General features: G+C 39.8%; 1 protein-coding gene across 1 annotated transcript in view; it reads right to left on the bottom strand.

The window, feature by feature from the left end:
* PHLPP1 (PH domain and leucine rich repeat protein phosphatase 1) overlaps positions 1-18579 on the bottom strand; it is a gene marked incomplete at its 5' end in the record, with an annotated part of 66284 nt that overhangs the window by 26505 nt on the left and 21200 nt on the right. Inside the window, 6 exons of the mRNA XM_010291178.1 lie at positions 188-343; positions 4227-4322; positions 6243-6303; positions 7911-8113; positions 10081-10311; positions 10864-11010. Coding sequence (XP_010289480.1) covers positions 188-343; positions 4227-4322; positions 6243-6303; positions 7911-8113; positions 10081-10311; positions 10864-11010 — 894 coding nt within the window. The remainder of the gene's footprint in view (positions 1-187; positions 344-4226; positions 4323-6242; positions 6304-7910; positions 8114-10080; positions 10312-10863; positions 11011-18579) is intronic.

An 18579-nucleotide genomic window follows, 5' to 3' on the forward strand; every position in this document is an offset into this window, starting at 1 on the left:
AGCAACCATATAAGGCTACAAAACCAGAATAAAAAGAATTTGTGTTTTGGTGAGTTGGGCAGACATCTGTCCTTACCACACAAGGCTTGGCAGCTTTCAAATTAGGGGAACCTCAGATCACCCTTTCAGTAACACACAAAGCAAGGTTCCTCACATGCAAGTCAAGATCAAATTTCTTTATATTTACCTGTCTGCTTTCAAAAGCAGGTTAGATGGCAGTTCAAGGAGCTGGTTGTGTTGCACGTCCAGGACCTCCACCTGCGTTCGCTCCAGCCGATCTGGTAGCCTTCCTAACATGTTATGTCCTGCCAGCAGCTTACGCAAGCTACTATTGTAAAACAACCTTAGAGAAACAAAAAAACACCAAAAATGAGAAAAATCTAAACTGAAGAGTTGCTTTGAGCATTTAGGTGTGATATCACAGTTCACTGCAAGAAAGTGATTCAGCCAACTGATTAGCAGACATGGTATTAATTACGCACAGATCCAAGGATGTCTTCCCACTCTCCACCAACTTCTTAAAAAGGTTGTTCAGAGACAGGGAAGGTGGTTTAAGGATGATTCAGGAGTGAAAGTAGTTAGAAAGCATTATCTTATTGCACTGTATAAAATATGAATATAGAAGCATGAGAGTGAAGGAGGTAATTGCTAACAATGGCTGCAGAAAACTGCACTTGTGGGATCCCCCTATCTAATGGAAGAACTCCAGAAGTGTGGGTGAAATCACCAGTCACCCCACAAGCTTCATAGTGCTTTATTCATCATGTGCTGACTCATAATCCAATGCAATTCCCCACCCCCCCATTCTCCTTTTCTGTTAATACCAGGCTAACATAAAGCCTCCTTTCCAGTTCTACAGCAAATGAAATTTATCTAATCGGCTTTACTTTTCTTGAGCTTTTACAAGCGATAGATGACCTGGAGTCCCATCCCCCCGCTCCATTTTTTGGGGGGCTGGGGGAGAAGGGAAGATGGAAGAAGAGGGCAACAAAGAGGAGAGAACAAACAGCTGTTTTGACCAAATAGTAAAGCTAAAACTTGCAGTATAAACAACTTAATAAGGAGTTTAAAATCTGCATCTAATAACCTCAAAAATGGAGCAACTCTTGATTTTGAACAGGAACCACTTTCAGCAAATTAAGGAAAAAAAAAAGATTATTCTTCATCCGCCACCTGTCTTACATTACTGCTACCATACTGTTTAATCTGGCAAGCCTGTGCATCATGCTGACCTGTTTCAATCAAAGACTCTCAAATTACTCAGCATTAAAGCAAAAACCTTCTTCCCTCTGTTACAATGACCCAAATACACACAAAGAGCCTCCCCCCACCCCCCTTCCCTACAATACATCAGGTCATTGGATTATTGTGCCAAAATAATCAATGAAGTATGCTGTTGCCTTCGCCTGCGAAGGCAACAATGCCGAGTATTTTCCCCTTGACAGATACAGTCATACTCCGTATCTGTGCGCCAGTGTTAACAGTTATCTCAGTTGGCTGGATCATCTGTGTTATGACCATGGATGCAAGTCAACAGCCAGCTGTATCATTCCAGAAGGCTCAACTCAGGGTGAAAAGACTTAATCATACAGTGATAAGCATATCTGTTATGTTTTTGTCATTTAACCATTTCTGTTTCACTTCACTGCTGCTTGAAAATCTCTCTCAGTTATGGATTTGCCTTACTATTCTATTTCCTTTCCTAATCAACACTGGCCAGTATCATCAACACCAAGCATTACAGGAAAAAACAGAATTGGGTGACACCACCTCCACAAAAAATGATCACTTTAGGGTTTTTTTGATGGGTGGGGGTAGTGTCATTTTTAAATAAAAAAAATTAAAATCATGGTGAAAACCATAGCAATTCACTTTTACATGAAAATCCATTTTATAAATAATTCAGAAGAACTGAGTAAGTCTTTGAGGTTTTTTTTTTTTTCTCGTTTGGGTTTTTTCTTGTTTTCCAAGTTACACAAGCACCAAAGAAACTGGGCTCCCTGAAGAGATGTTGAACCACCAGCATTTAACTAAGTGAGCTCCTGATGAGCCCAGGCCACCTAGTTCTCAAGCTGGGTGGGGAGCCAGGACACCGGGAGTGCTCTTAGCTACAGGCAGCTTCCCCACTTGCCCAACTCCCACTGAAAGTTTTGATGGGGTCAAATTTCTAAGGACAAGCATGCCACTCAGCATCTTCAAAAAAAACGTGGTTTGGTGAAAGCATTCAACCAATTCCTTTAGTAAGCAACTGTTCAACAGAATACAATGTCGAATGCAGATAGATCTTTTATAAAAACAGACAAAAAGGAACAAAAATACATACAGACACCTGTTCGCTGGTGGCAACAAGGTCATTTTGGCAACTTTTAATTGAAGCATTTCCATTTTCTTTGAAGAATCTTTGGCAATGTCAGTTTTGTAACAGTGAGTTAGTCTTAGCTATGCAGGACAAAGTACCCTTTTTGTTATCTTTGAGTGCTTTGAAAGCAGAAATGGCTGCATTACAGCCCAGTGTACATCGTTCCCATTTTCTTTAATTGGGACAAACATTAGTACACAGTCCTCTATCTCAACTGCTTCAGCTCTTTGTCTTCAAGGATTGTTTTTCTGTTTCAAGGCAAATGCACATAGCATCAACCATAGTTTGTTTAGATTAGGTGCAACCTTCAGCCTTTCTGGAAACTGCTGGTCAGTCAAGGCTTGAACATCTGTGGTTAGAGTTGCAAGCATCCTCCTAGGAGAGTCCTGCTCACTCACTTCACATGTTTTCAGAGTGCTATTCTATGTAGAAGGAAAAGCACACAGCAGTGCACATGAACACACTGGGCACTATTATTTACCTGATACTTAACAGCAGGTCTTATACGCCTGAGACATTTGCATTTGAATCCAGACACAAATATCCCTGAAGTTTAACAGACCATTCAAATCTTATCCCGTGTTTTGAACTGGGCCCTAAAACTGAGCTGACTTATTAGGAGCTAAGCTATCTAGACATATACTACAAAAAGAAAAGCTTTCAAAGATAAGCTATTTCCTGGGGTTAATGATAAGATGGCAGGAGAGACAAGTGGGATGTTGACTGTACCTAATTTCAGCTAATCATTAATCTCCCAAAGATATCTGGTATGCCTTGATACTCCTTGCTGTTATGAAGTGCAAATGAAAGGCAAGTGAACTTTTGCTCCCCCCACCTTCTGAGTAGGCACAGTTTCACTTCATGTGAAAAAACAGAGGGATTAATAGTCTGCATGTTAGCCCGTTAGTTTACTTGTTAAATCTCCTCACAACTTTTTCTGAAGTCTATACACTTAAAACTGCCAGTTTACACCATATGGCACATTCATCTGACCCAGACAAAACTATCCTTTTTGGTTTCTGATGATCATCTGTGCTGTACAGCTCTGCAAGGAAAATATTTAATAGCTCATACACTGGCTGTCTACAATCTTCAATGGCTGTGCACATCCCCACACCATTTCACCCTTTGTGCCTAGTATGTTCCCCCTCTTTCACAACATCTCTTTTGAAGCATACAGAGCAGGCAAGAATGACAGCTCTCTTCCAGTGATATCAGGGACTTAAAAATTCTCAATACCAGTACCTGACCAGTATATTCACTTGGAACAGGTCTCTTTGGGGGGGGGGAGTGGCGGCATTCATTATTTAAACTCAACTCCTATTTTCCTTCCTGTTCACTTGCTTTCCTATCATTTGCATTTATCAATTTTAAGTTTAGACACCTGGAAAAGAGATCATCTTTGTAGGGAAGGTGATTGCTCTACTTGCAGGAGGTTTGCTTGCTTGATGAGACTTTACCTTCTTCTCTCAACCCTTTTTCACTCAAACAGGGCTATGAACTGGAGTCTCTAGGCACCCCTGAAACTAAGTTAGAAGTTCTGGATCGCTAAACTGTCATGCAAAGTTATGCCTGTAAATATTTAATATTCAGTATTAAAAATGAAGGCCTTTCCTGCCTGAACAGCCACATGAACAGCTTCAAAACTTCCATCTAGAGTTCAAAGGCACTGCTTTCTCTGGATGAAAGTAAAAGAAGAAAGGCTGGGTGGAAGCTTGAGGCATGACGACACCCCACAAGGTAAAAATAAAATCAAACAAAAGAAAAACGGGCCTGACAGTGACTGGAACAAGCTAAACACTGAATCAGCAATTATTTCTGAATTGCTTATCCTGTTCCACATTATGCAACGGTCTGCAAGACTCACCGGGCAGGCAGCTCACGTATCTGATTGTGGCCAACATCCAACACTTCCAGTTTCCTGCTGTCACATACCCACTCAGGCAGGTTTTCCAGGTTATTTCTATGAATAAAGAACACAAAGAGGTATAACTAAATGATAACAGAGATATAAAGACTATTAAGAATACAGCCTCAAGAGAGATTCAGACACTTGCAGGAAATATATTTCCTACATAATTTTTCCTGTGAGATTGTATCACCCCTCATTCTCTAAGGGCACTACCAGGGCAGCAAGGTCCTGAGTGAGGGGGCAAGAAATATAACAGCATTATTATCTCCCTAGATATGCAGCCACTAAGAAAAGAAAGGTTAAAAAAAAAAAAAGAGGAAAAAGCTGCTTCCGAACTATTGAGGAAGAAGTATTAAGAGTACCAGACTATCAAGGATGAAGAAGTCTCTCCATGGAGAAGAAAACTGGAGCTACTAGTCAGCAGACATTCACACTCTACACAGTTGAAACACACCTCTTCAATCCCCCATAAATTCAGCCCTGAGACCTACTCTACCACTCTTCAGCTATCTCACTGACTAGAGCAAGAGAGCAAAATCAGGGTTTTTGTGTATCTTTAAAGTCATGCATTTTGCTTTTGTTGCATTTGTCTTCACAGAAACTGACCCTTCTGAAAACTAAGTTCTTAGAGGTAAGTTTTTCCAAATATTGCACTGAAAACATGTAGCTAGGCACAGTGGGGCACCCATGAATCCTGCCTTAAAGACAAAAATTAGCAGCACAAAATACAGGGAGGCAATTGTGTGCATCTGTATTCACGTAACCACTACTTCAGTTAGGATACACAGATGCAAAACTGGGCATCACATAATATTCAGGCACTCACAGACTTGAAGTTCAGGAATAGGACCCTTACAGCATGAATATAAATCAGTGTTCATGCTTTCATGTACTTGTATCCTATAGTTTATCATGCAGTAGCCTTTAACCGAAATATACGATGGCAACCCAACCCCTCTTATCCTCAGATAGCTTCCTTTCAATCTCAAACACATTTCCCAAATTCCAAGCGAGCCAAGAAGCTAAAGACATCCTACCCATTTAGTTACAATACCATCACTGAACTGCAGCACAAAAAGGGTTTTGTGATCAAAATCATGCATTCTGCACCAATTTCATTTACGGCTAAATGGAGAACACAGCTTTACAAAGAATGCTTTTCAATAAATCAATTATTTAGTCACACCTCTGTGTTATACTTAGGTGCACAATGGGAGTAACTCATGGTTGATGAAACTTTGAGGTTGATTGCCACTCATCCAGGTTAACTCACTAATTCAGTAGCTTAAAAAGCCTGCTTAAACCACTCTTTAATGAATGAGATTATCACTTCAACATGCAGATAAGTAATTCCTTAAATAAGACAGACATTAAGCAAATGTATAAAGTGTTTTCCTGATTCAGTCCTTAAATTGTAAAACATACTAAAACACTCCCTTTTCCATTTATTTCCTTATCCCACCTTTCTCATTAAGGTGACATTTATGGATGCATTCAAATGGCAACTGCAGGCATCCCTGCAGCAGCCAGGGCTGCAGAGCACAACGATGAGCTGCAGAACTGATGAGTAAACTCCCGAACCGTCACCTGCACTGGGCTTGTGACACAGACATCCAAAAAGGAACTTCTGTACATGTCTCATATTGGTGCATGTTTGAATCATTGTGTTGTATCTCTATAAGATAGGAAATCTTTAAATCAGGAAAACTCTTTTCCTTTAACTATAAAGGCCCATTTTGCTTTTAGCACTAAAAAGACCCAACATGTAAAACGTAAATCTATAAAAAGGAAACTGGGAAGAACTGGCCATTAGAAAAAAAGCCCATCCTCTAACTCTGAGAATCAGTCTCCTCATATTTCAAGGTCCAATTCCTGCCCCCAATCCTTCCAGTAAAATACCAGTGAATGTCATTTTTTCATAAGCCTCATTGATGTGTATTTTACAGGCCCAAGAAAAAAACATACTCTTACCTAGAAACATCCATATAAGCCAGGCAATTAGGAACCGGATACACATCAAGGTGAACAAGTTCTAGGGGGAAAAATACATTAAAACAAAAGTAGTGAAAGAACTGCACCTAAATGGCTGTTCCATAAGTTACTTTAAGCAGCTAACACCCAGAGATTTCAGAACAAGTCAGTAAACTAAAAAACTTCTGAGTATCTGGACCTCTGTGAACTGAATTGTGTTTCTTTATTACGCCTGAGTACATTTGCTGTAGTATGTTGTACGTGCTATGACAGACACTACATAACTGATCAGAGCGGAGAAACTGGAGGATTTTAAAAGTTTCATGGAAAATTCTCAATTTTCCATTTTTGTCCCAGCTGTAACTTCACCTCTGCCACCCTCTGTCCAGAACAGCCAGTCACAAACCCGCTCTACATTTTTTTTCCACTGGTCACTAATTGTACAGGCATGGGAGACTCCCCACTCTGGAACAGCAAGCTACAGAATACCCCAGAGTCCTCCAGGACATGGCAAGATCCAAAGCATTTTGACACATTACATAAGCCTTTGCATCCCTTACAGACCTTTCATAGCATCTCAACTACTGCTAGCAATGTTGTATTTTGATTGCTTCAATAGTATTTCATATTCTAAGGGTTTCAGGTACCTAATGCTTAGCATTAAGGTTGAAACAAAGACAACAGACATTTATTTAAGCCTACCAAAAATCCACTAAAGTGAAACTGTAACAAGCATCACTGTTCCTTGGGAAGATGAAACTAAAACAAGGTGGCTGAGGGTGCAAAGAGAGGACAGCCAGGAAGAACAGCAAGACCTAATAGGCAGTCAATTGCAAGATATGGGTTGACTCAGGTTCTCAGTTCACATTGCACAGTACATGCTCAGATTAACTTTTCTCAGCTACAAAGATCCTGGCATGAATATTTAATGAAGGCACCGGCTTGGATATTGTTAAGATGACAGCCTTCTAAAGGCCGTGCAGACTGTTCAGCAAATTCACAGCTCTCTGAGCTTGCATTTTGTTTATTCCATACCAAACAACTCCAATCAATAAAATACTCAGGTTTCGCCACTATTTTAAAGTAATAACAGCTTCCAGAGAGAGATCAAACAAATCCTATTCATGGAACACAGGAGATACTCTACTGGAAAATGCTGCATTATGTTTATTATTGAATACAAATTGAAGTTACTCATTATAGATTTTGTAGCTTTCTGGACAGAGTAAGCAGCTAGAGGTAGTAGCAAAAATACATATTTTTTTTTAGTTTGTCTCACAAACAGCCACTTGTTCAAACTTTCTCAACTCTGGGGAAAAACAATAAATTCCCTATTTGCCTTGGTAAAGCAACACATTAGTACAACCCAAAGAACTGACAACTTCAAGAGCCCTCCCTGCTGACACAGAGAGGAATTTCAGCCCAATTTTAAGATTTTCACAGTTTTGAAACCTCCAAATCAGTAGCCCAATGTTAGTTGAAGGTCACTTCTAAGCTCAGAATTGGAAGTAGCATGACATGCCACATGTGAAACCCTTTTATCCAAGAGTCATGTCAAGAGCCTCCTGATTACGTGCGCTGCATTCCACATAAACATCCCACAGACAACAAGGTATGAAAACCAGAAGTCTGATAACACCACCACAGCTGCCCCGAAAACACACTTACCATTTGAGGAAGCATACAGTGCTTTGAGAAAATATCCACTGATTTTGAGGGTTACCAGTTGATTCCGTTCACAGTGTAACACTTCGACATTGTTAAAAACTGTCGCATCCAGCTCCTCAAGTTTGTTGTCTCTGAGATCCAGTTGGGTCACATGATGCAGAAAATCTATTTCATTGGCCTCCATTTTCCTAATTGAATTCAACCTTGCAGACAAAAATGGAGAATAAGTATAGTTACGTGGCAGGCTGCTGCTGACAAACCAATGCTCACTCTACAATTCGTTGTGCTGGATTAAACTAGCATGCCTCCAGGTTCTGATCAAGAGAATTTTCCCCTTTTGTTATGGTATTTTAAAAGCAGGATGGATCAGCTCTGTTTTTTTTTATCCATCATGACAATGGAATGATGACACCATATTCCCTTCTAAACTACTCTGAAAAACTACAGATAAAAAGCTGTGCAAGAACATAAGTATTACTGTTATTGTGTCTATAAAAATAAAAGATGATCTGGCTGTTATTTGTGCTCGATAGTTCGGAAAAGAACACCACCTCTATAGCTCCTGCTGGTCTGTCATGATCATCTGTGGGAAAAGTCTGGCAGGTATGAGTAACCTGCAGACATCGGAGCCTCTTGCCTTACTGAAAGGCCAAATTGAGATTTATGAATTCCCATATTTGCCTCTCACTTTGCCACGTTCCACAGCAAGCAAATTCAGAGGCGTGAAAATGGTTATTGAAAGAAAACAAACCAAAAACCCAAGATGAGTGGGTATGTTAAATAAAGAGAACAGGATTTCATGACATCTTCACTGTGTGCATTTACGCTGCGAATACTCAGCAACTTCCCCAAAAGTTACAACTGAAAAGATTATCTATAACCCAGCAACATTTGAGATGGCAGAGCACTCCAAAGAGTCCACTTTGAAATATTCAGCTCTGACCAGAACACTAAAATCGGTGTAGTAACTTCCGTCAGCCCATCGAGCCTCCCTAGTGAGGATAAGGGCATATACCTGCAGTTTTGTGGTTACTCTTGCTTTCAAAGAGTTGCCCTCTGTATAACGGTTGTGCTTTCAAAGTAGCTACATTTTCCAGTTAAAAGAAAATGGGTAATATGCCCCCTCCAATACCACAGCCTGCTTTTTCTGTTTTCAGCTTACGAGCAGTGCTTCATTCTGATTTCACTGAAGCAAAGCACTTCAGTGCGCAGCAAGCACAGTTCACAAACACGTTTGACATTTACTATTCCAGGTAGCACTACAAAGAAGCACCGTTTGGTGCAGAAAGGATGCAGCAGACAATGAGAGGGCTAGAGCTGCACCGCTGGAACTCAGCCACAGCATCCCTACACTAAGGCCGATTTATTTGCTTTTAACATACATACAAACACACAGACATACTGTAACCCCGCCATATACACTTCTGAATTATCCATCTATTTTAGCTGTTTTTTATAACTTATGCTGGCCCGTCCCTGACTGCAAAGTCTGACATCTACATAGTACTAAGTTTTAGCTCGAAGAGCTTGATTTAACTAAATAGTTCTAGAATTCATTGTTATTTGGACCTCATGGTTCAGGCTCTGAATTGAGCCTTGCCCAGCTGACTGCAGATGCTGGCTTCCCCAAAGACCATAAGAATAAAGAACCACCTCATACCAGAGCCATTTGTAATAACGATCTGTTTAGGCTCTGCTGAGGGCATCAATAAAATAATGTTACTCATGGTGGACTAGGCTTTTTAACATACCAAGAAATACTAAAATATCTGTTTTTGTACTCTCACCTTCACTGCCCTTTTCTTCATCTCACGTATCTGCAATGTTTCAGACAGAAGTTTTTTGAGTCAGGGACTATTATTTATAGTATACTAATACTGCATCAGCTAGGACTGCAGGAGTTACCAGCATCCCAGACTCTGTTTTGCTTGGTTTTTTTTGTATAGAAATTACTTTTCCTAATTATTGATGCCCCTAAATGCTACCTCTTCCTCAAAGAAGAGTGCTAAGTCATGGCAAGTACTGTGAGTTACATAATACTGCCAGAAACGTGGTTCGAGGGACTAACACCACAGATTCATAGCCAGGAGCTATTCTGACAGCCAAAGAGAAACTGTTTCAACACCAATAATTTAGACCTACTTATTCTTCCCCTTTTTCAAATACCTACCTTAGATCCACATGTTTAATATGAGGCATCCTTTTTAACACCTGTAGGTTCAGGGTATCCATGCAGTTTCCTGACATACAGAGCTTATCCATGGCAGGCAGCTTCTCCAGCACCCCTGGAATGTCAGTGAACTCATTGAAGGATAGACTCACGTAGCTGAGCTGATGCATATGCTCCAATTCATCAGGAAGGGACTGGAGAAAGTTGCCATCCAGCAAAAATGTCTGCAAGCTATTAAAGGTGGGGGAGGAGAAGGGAGAGTGAAGAAACTGAGTGACCTGTTAAATCACATTTCCTTCCTATAAACACACAAATCTGCTGCAGATACAGTGAAATTAAACATGCAAAATGGCAGATGAAAGAAAAATGTTAAGGAATAATGCTGTAACGTCTTCTACAGAAGATATCAACCGAATAATTAAAAGCCTTGCAACTGTGAAATGCAGGTTGTTCTACACAGTTGTATCGTACCTTCAAACATCTCCGGAATTTGACTTGCATGATGACTGAAGCACATAAGCAAGGGGGTTTAAAGATTATCTTCACCATGAAGGTGACTCTTGTGTCAAATACTGGGTACTGGAAGAGCTTCAAGACACAAAGGGTGCTTCCTCTCCACCCACAGCTCACAACTACTTCCATACAGATCTACAAGCCAGTCTGCTCTGACAAAACCTAGCAGGTTTAAATTGTTTCTCACAGCAAGATTATGTACAGTGTCATGAAACTGCTTGTTGTCTATATTATCAGACTATGTACGTTAAGTTTTAAGAAAGTACTTGCTTGTGCATTTCGCCAACAACTGCTGGAACACTTCTGAGGGCGTTGCAGGACACGTTGAGTTCAGTCAGGGTTGGGATACTGCACACTGCCAGTGGGAAGTCTCCTAAATTATTATTGGAAAGGTTAAGGCTCTTCAACTTGGTGAATCTACAAGAAGATAAGAAAAAAATAAAAATAAAAAAAGTGACAAATAAGTGGAGCATAAGCCACACCAAGTGGTCTTGCAATAATTAATACAAGGTAAGTTTGGTTATGTTAATGCAGATCACATGCATTTTTAGTTTACATATTCAGAACAACCAGGGAAAGACACTAGACACTAGATACAAAGATACTAGACACTCAAGTTCAACACTTCCAAGAGTTCACTCAGGTTAGGCTGGCAGAGAAACAGGCCCTCCTGAACAACATGCTAAATGTATTTTCCTATGCGTGTAACAAAGAAGAAAATCCTTTCCACCCTTATGATATATGTAATTTCTTCTATGGCATCTCATCCTGTACTAAAGCATTGCTATTTTTATGAACACATTCTTGCTAGTAAGACTGCCCTAGTGACACTGGTTACAAGGTGCAGGAAATTCTTGGCCTATTTGAACACTAAATTTTTGTGGTGCAGCTCAGCTCCATTCATGTGAGTAGATACTGCCTTTCAACCAAAAATTCTCATTAGAATAGGCTGGTTTGAATATAATGGGGAAATGTGCTGAATTAAAGCAGAATTTAGCAAGACTTCTGTAGTGGCAGAGGCAAATTCTTATGCTCTCAATTAAGCACAATCTCAAAGCTCACATAGATTTCAAAAATTTGTCCTTGATGTGTCACAGAACTCTTAAAAGCCCTTTGGTTTATCACATCAGCCAACAAAGCAACTTGCATGTGCTTGCCTTATTAAAAATCACCAACACTGTTTGAACAAAAAAACCCAAGAAGGGGACAATCCAATTAGCCAGCCTGCATGTTCAGCAACATTATTATGGTTGCCTAACAACCACTGGAGGTATGCCTAAAGGCAAGTAAAAGGATGAATGAAGAGATCTGTGTCAGATTCCGATAGATGGGAGGAAGTTTCTTTCCTGGCACGGTTTACCCCAGGACATTTTATTTGGACTTCAGTTTCCCTTTGTTAAGGCTCAAGTCCTTTATTTGTGCGAGTAGGCTTTTATATAACACGGTGGTGGAAGCAGAACTGCACCTATCTATGAACACTGTGATTCCACATGAAAGTAATCTCTGATCACACGTGCCAGTGCATCCACAGCCTCCACGTCAGCCCAGCACATTCTTACCTCAAAGCACTTTGTTCTCACCCGACCAGAAAACACAGACAGCATTAAAGCATTAAACAGGTTAGAAAGTTTTAATGCCAAAAACGTTAGAGATCCTCACCAGCTAAGGATGGTGGCATGCACCTTCAGTATTGCCTAGATCAAGCTAATGCCACTGACTAAAACTCAACATGAAAATCTAAGTAATGCCTTCATACTGTATTTCAATGGGGGTTTGTAAGTGAAGTCTGGATTTTGCCCCAAAAGACAGGCTATAAGCACATTTAAAGTTTACAAATACACTTAATATTTACAAAGGCTTGCAGCAAGCAAGGGAATGCTGTGCTCTCTGTTGGTATTTTGGTGCAAAGACAGCAGAAGAAAAAAATGGAAAAATCATGGTCAGAGTTATCACAACTTTTGGACACCTTGTGCCATGCTTGAGGCAGAAGAAGTTTGGAACAGAGTTAGATGGAGACTAAATGAAATCTTGCAATCAAATTACTGCTGCAGGGAAAAAATGCTACTGTGCAAAATAAAAAGGAGGCTAGGGTAAGCTAGCTGACGTTAATGAGGGCTGCTTGTCAGAAAAAAACCCATACCCACATTTTAAACACTATCCCTTCTTATTCCTCTATTTTGAAAAGGCTTAAAAATCTTGAACCTAGAACCAAAACCCACAATTCCACATTTATCTTGAAGATAACTGTAGATCCAAGGCCACAGATATACTGCCTTGAAATTTGGGGCAACTGTGTCGTGAACAGCTGTCCCACATCTTCCTCAAAGTCAACTGTGAATGCAAACAAGAGTGCTCGAAGTAGTGGACTCCGGGGCCTTTAGAAATTACTAAATATTGGCAGGGGGGAAAAAATAAGTGTAAAAATAGTAGTGAAGACAGGAATATTAAGTTAAAATAACTAAGCTGCTGGAGAAACATTGACATGGAACTATTCCAATTTTCATGTCAACCATGAAAAAAAGAGTTAAATCATTAATAATAATCGACACTGAGGCTACAGCCTTTATCTGTACTGCTCTGGAGTCTCAGAAGAGCAGTCTCAGGGCTTTTGCCCACTAAACAAGTGAGAACTACAATCTATGATAAGACCCCAAAACCAATCTTGAGATAAAATTACAGAAGATCAAGCAAATACACAGAGGAAAGAGGACTGGAACTAGGGTGGGGGGCATGGTAGTGAAGGAAGATAAGAAATACATCAACTAACTCCAATGCAGTGTTCAGTTCCAATGTTTTCTGCATGTGTTCTTGTGTATAATTGTCCTAGGTCAAAGAGGAGTTAAAAAAAAAAATCAACCCCCCCATCTCAAAATGTATCTGTGTGATACAGATAAAATGTGCTGAAAATGCACATAAGTGTAGGTCAAATAATACGCAAAGGAGAGTTCATTGTTAAATCACGTAATAAGCTTAAAGTTAAGAGATTCATTTAAGACGACTGTCAGGAAAGAGGTATTTTCTTCCTCCTTTGTAAACATGTTCATTTACAAAATGCTGAAGTTATATCTCTCATCATGGAGCACTGTCAAGTACAGAACATTACTAAGCCAAACTAGCAGGCATTTCAGTGTTTTACAGATCTAAGGCTACCTCTCATCTTTGGCCACTTACTTCCCACTACCCACATCACAAATGGGTTGGTGCACTTCCATTATGGAGCACTGCCATGCTGCACAATTAAAATGCTGAATTGTTTATAGCGCTTTCTATATCTAGATAGATTTACAGTTAGTAGTACTCGGAGCATCAATATAAATAAGGTAGGGGAGAAGTATTTTACAGACTCAAGTTTTTTGTTGCTGCTGAGTTTGCACAGTGTTGGGCTTTAAATAGGTTTTGCAGAGCAACATCTTTACTTTTTTCTCACATCCTAATCTTTAGTCCTACCAGAAGCAGGCGCACACATCGATGCTGCCCCCATGGCATTGCTGGAAAGAAGGAAAGGCACAACATTGCTCATTTGAGGCATGACAGTGTAATAACCTCACATCAAGTCCATACATCTGCTTTCTTTCCTCTTCTCCCTCCTTCCCCTGTTCTAGCCTTTGTTGTCAACCTGGAGAACAGCATCTCTCAACACGCTATGTTCAGTTAGCTTAGTAAGCTTTCTGTTGTAATGACTGATATATAAACGCTCACTTCTCTGACTAAAAATGGTCCTACTTTAAGCTAGAGCAAAATGTTGACATGTCAACCCTTGAGTTTAAACATGCAACGCGACTGAACACTAATTGCCATAATTGAGCCAAAAAATGCCTACTTAATCCTGAAGCTGCCACTTCAGGAGTGGTTTTAGTTTGACATATGCAAAATGAGGAGCAGGACTAACAAGAGAAGTTTGTACCACGGCAAGGCAGTGAACTGACATGCTAATTTCAAATTCAGATCTACCCGATGTGCACAGCAGAGGAATTTCCATTACGCAGTATGGCATTTGTGTTCCACTATGTTTGGAAAGGGGCAAATAACATATTTGAATTGGCCATATACCACCATTGAAACGCAGCCATAACAGACTCATCTGAGAAAACCAGTCTTGCCCCACTCTTACCAAAAGCAATTAAAAATCAGTGTTTTACTACACCCAAAACAGAAGACACAGCTTAATAAGGGACTCAGCTTAAGGAAAACAATCACTTTCCCAATACTATCTCCAGTATTTGGGCTGTCTCATGACTATGCTGTGGTTGTAGCTGAACATCATAATTTCAAGCAGCGGCACAATTGTCCCTCTGCTCCAACACCATTTCTGAGCAGATCGATGCTCTCTGGCAAGCGTTGGAACTGAACTACAACTTGCCACCTTCACGAATGTCTGCTACTTGGTCACTAACTTAATAATGAATATTTCCATATAAACCTGATGCACTGATTTCCTCCTTGGAAATAAATGGTCCAACTCACTGCCTTTTTGCAGTCACGTCAGATTCACCCATTCAGAGCCTTACTGCCTAAGGGTGCAGCTAGCGAGCACTAGAAACACTGTCATAGCACTTCCCTTCCCAGAAAGGTGGCATTGTAAAAGCCTTAAATTAGTTAGATGATTAAAATGAACTATTCTTGCCCTCTTGCACTGCTAAATTTGTTGAGACAGCTGAGTAGAGGTAGACTGCTTCTGCAGTAGCTAGAGAGATTCACTTGGATACTGCAGGTGAAGGCTTTGCCTAACTGAGGTCAACAGCAGCCCTCCCCAGCTTGGGCACAGAAGAGTTTTCAATAGATAATATAGAGACAAGGAAGCAGGAGCTCTGCTGGCATTTTCCACTTCATTTCTCTGGACAAGACTGCAGTTCATCGAGAAATCAAGTAGCTCATGTCACACCACACAAAAACAGATGCAGTAAAGTCATCTCAGGAAAGAGGGTCACTTAGTTTGAGGACAAAGATTGATTCTGGTCAAATCAGAAGAAACATGAACAAATTCATCCATTAATTATCAATTTCTTCATTAGCTAAGTGAATAAATGAAAACATAGTTTTATCTGAATTTTTATTTCCTTCCTCCTTTCTTAAAGCCCATGGCAGGGGGGAAAGAAAGAAAGAAAGAAAGAAGTAGACTGATAGCTGCAATTTTGGTATCTTCACTAGCCTTTACGCCAACACCCAGAACAGTCATCCTGGTATTTCTCCCCTCTACTCGCATTTCAAACTATCAAGGGAACAACAATTCTGGCATACAGACTTGAGTCTATATGCCAAAATTAATTGGTAGATTGTATTAAAAAAACAAAACAAAACAAAACAAACCAACAGACTGCCCAAAGGGAATGCCCAAAAAGGAATAACCTTAAATCTAGGCAGCTATTTTTTCAAAATATACAAATAATCACAGATGTCAAGTTAAATTCAGACTACCTCCAAACTTAAGACAACAATAAAGCTTTTATTCTATTACATAGTTGGTAAGAAGCCCATAAAGACAAGAAAAACAAAATGTATGTTTTATTAGCGGAAATAATCTGAACATACATTACTGTACTTTGCAGGTCTCAATTTCTGCACATACCTAGCCCACACTGCTTCATTAGGGGGGAAAGACAGAGGAACAACAAAATTCCTAGAAAAAACATGAAAATATATTCTCGTTCTCTACATTGGAAATTTATATTTGACATAGAAAAGCATTAGGTAGGGGGGGGCTTCCAAACTGAAACATGTTTAAATACATGAGAAAAAAAGCCTTACTTCGGAAGCCATATCAGAAAGCAACAAGTAAATCGGAGTAGGCTGATACACAATAACTGGTTTCCATTAATATGGTCACTACTTTTTGAAGCATTATTTGGAAGAGATACTGCTTGCTGTACTTAGCCTAACAGTTCCACTAAGCTGATTCCAATTAGTAACTGCAATTTCTACTTTTAGACTACCCTATTTTCAAAAATGCTATTTTATAGCATATTTTAGTGCCATGTATTTTTCTTCTACCACTATTAAGGAGTTCACTGTTCCAATTTAAACTATCCAAAAAATCCAATGTGTTTCAGGCATTAAACCAATTTTGCAGTCTTCCCCACTTAGTCACTTGTAGCAACTTGATTTTGCAACTTATTTTAACTTAATTAAACATCACTGATTTTTGCTGAGTATGCACGAGAGCTACTTTCTTGACTTCAGAAGGAGCTACATAGAACACAACCAGTCATGAACATTTGTAAAGATGCACTAGCAAAACCAAACTCTTCCTTCAATGTCTTTACAAGCTGAATAAAACAAAAGCAGTTAAGTTACATAAACATATTTGAAGTGTCTTCTTTAGTATAATAAATAGGAAGAAAAATACTCTAAGGCTACAGAGCTGAGAAAACAAACTTAGCACCAGAATATAACAAACTCTGGTTGGAGTTTGTTACTAGTAGACCTCTGGTTGTCCATATCAATTGGACAATTGGTCCTACTGCTTAGATGGCTACACTCAGTCTTCTTCAATTGAAAGAGGAGAAATGAGTATCAAAGTAAGGTTCCCTGGCTCTGAGACCATCAGAGTGTGAGAGAAAGCTCCGAGCATCTTCTCACACTATGGAGCATGCAATGGCACTCCATTCCTTGTGCTAGCACACTCCCCATATTAGCTGGATTAATTTAAATAATGTCAATAAATGTGTGTTTAAAGGCAAATTCCTTCCCAGAAGAGCATCCGAAGAGAAGAGAAGAGAAGAGAAGAGAAGAGAAGAGAAGAGAAAAAAGAAAAACCCATGAGAACATGGGAACTAGGACAGAGGCACTAGTTTCCCTGAAGTATACACCCAGGAATAGCTACTTCAGCTGTCCTTCTCCAGTGCATCTATGGGAAGCGACCCTGTGGAGCCTGGCAAGGGGGAAGATGTATATTTGGCATGGCATTAATCCGTCTGACTTTCTGCACTAACCTTAGTTTCATACACTGAAACCAATAATCTCAAGGAGCACTTTATTGCACTTTGAGACCAAGTGGCAGGCTGGAGACTTTCTTCCTTGCTCTCTAATCTCTAGGGACAAGCTAGGCTCAAACTACATCTCACCCTCACTTCCAGCAAACCTGCCTGCTGGCTTCACACCACTGGTCACTAACACTGTTCCCCCCTTCCTGTCTGGGAACCTAAGTGTTCTCTGAGCAATGACTACGTTTTGAATTACCTACTTACTGCATGATAGGTTTATAAAGGAGGGTTTAGCTTGAGGACCCCCCAAATTCCAGGCTTTCAGATAAAATCAGCTATCCTACAGTTGGAAGTAGCAACGGATTTCAGAAACACTTGCATCAGTATCTCAGAGTCCTTTAGACTTCTCATACCCTAGAGATGCAACTTCAAGTTACTGCCACTAGCCCAGAAGAGTTTCAGCTGACATGTCAGGAAGACAGCTGGCTTCTAAAGAGGCTCTGGGAGAGAAGAAATATCAACTGATCTTACGATAAAAATCCATATAATCTCTGTTAATAATTAACAACCATAATCAGAATAACAACTTGTTCTTCAGATAAAATTGGCAAGCATAATTTTGTTTATTGTTCAAACAAACTTTGTGGCTTATTACATCCCTCCTTTCTTTCTTTCTCTCTTTTTTTTTTTTAATCTGCAACAGGCTTATATTGAAAATCCACATACTGACAACTTACTTTTCTATACTAACAAGCGAACAGTTGATGCCAACAGTTTTTTTTCCCAACATCACTGACTGAAACAATTAAGTATAAATATAAAGCATGCTTAGCCCAGTGAAGCAGAGCAACAGTAAATAAAGACTATGGTTTATTCATTTGCTTCAAACCTAGAGCAGCACTCTGCAAAACTAGTAAGCCTGAACTCTTGTTTGGATTTCAGAACAAGAGCTGAGAAGTTGCATTGCAGATAAGGAGAAAGTGAGGTTTGGGAACACAGTGTACATACAAATCTCAACTTCATGGTTTAAAAAAAAAAAAATCCACCAACCAACATAGAAAGAGTG

The sequence above is a fragment of the Phaethon lepturus genome, unplaced genomic scaffold (genome assembly GCF_000687285.1).
Source record: "Phaethon lepturus isolate BGI_N335 unplaced genomic scaffold, ASM68728v1 scaffold3620, whole genome shotgun sequence".
NCBI classification, from domain to species: domain Eukaryota; kingdom Metazoa; phylum Chordata; class Aves; order Phaethontiformes; family Phaethontidae; genus Phaethon; species Phaethon lepturus.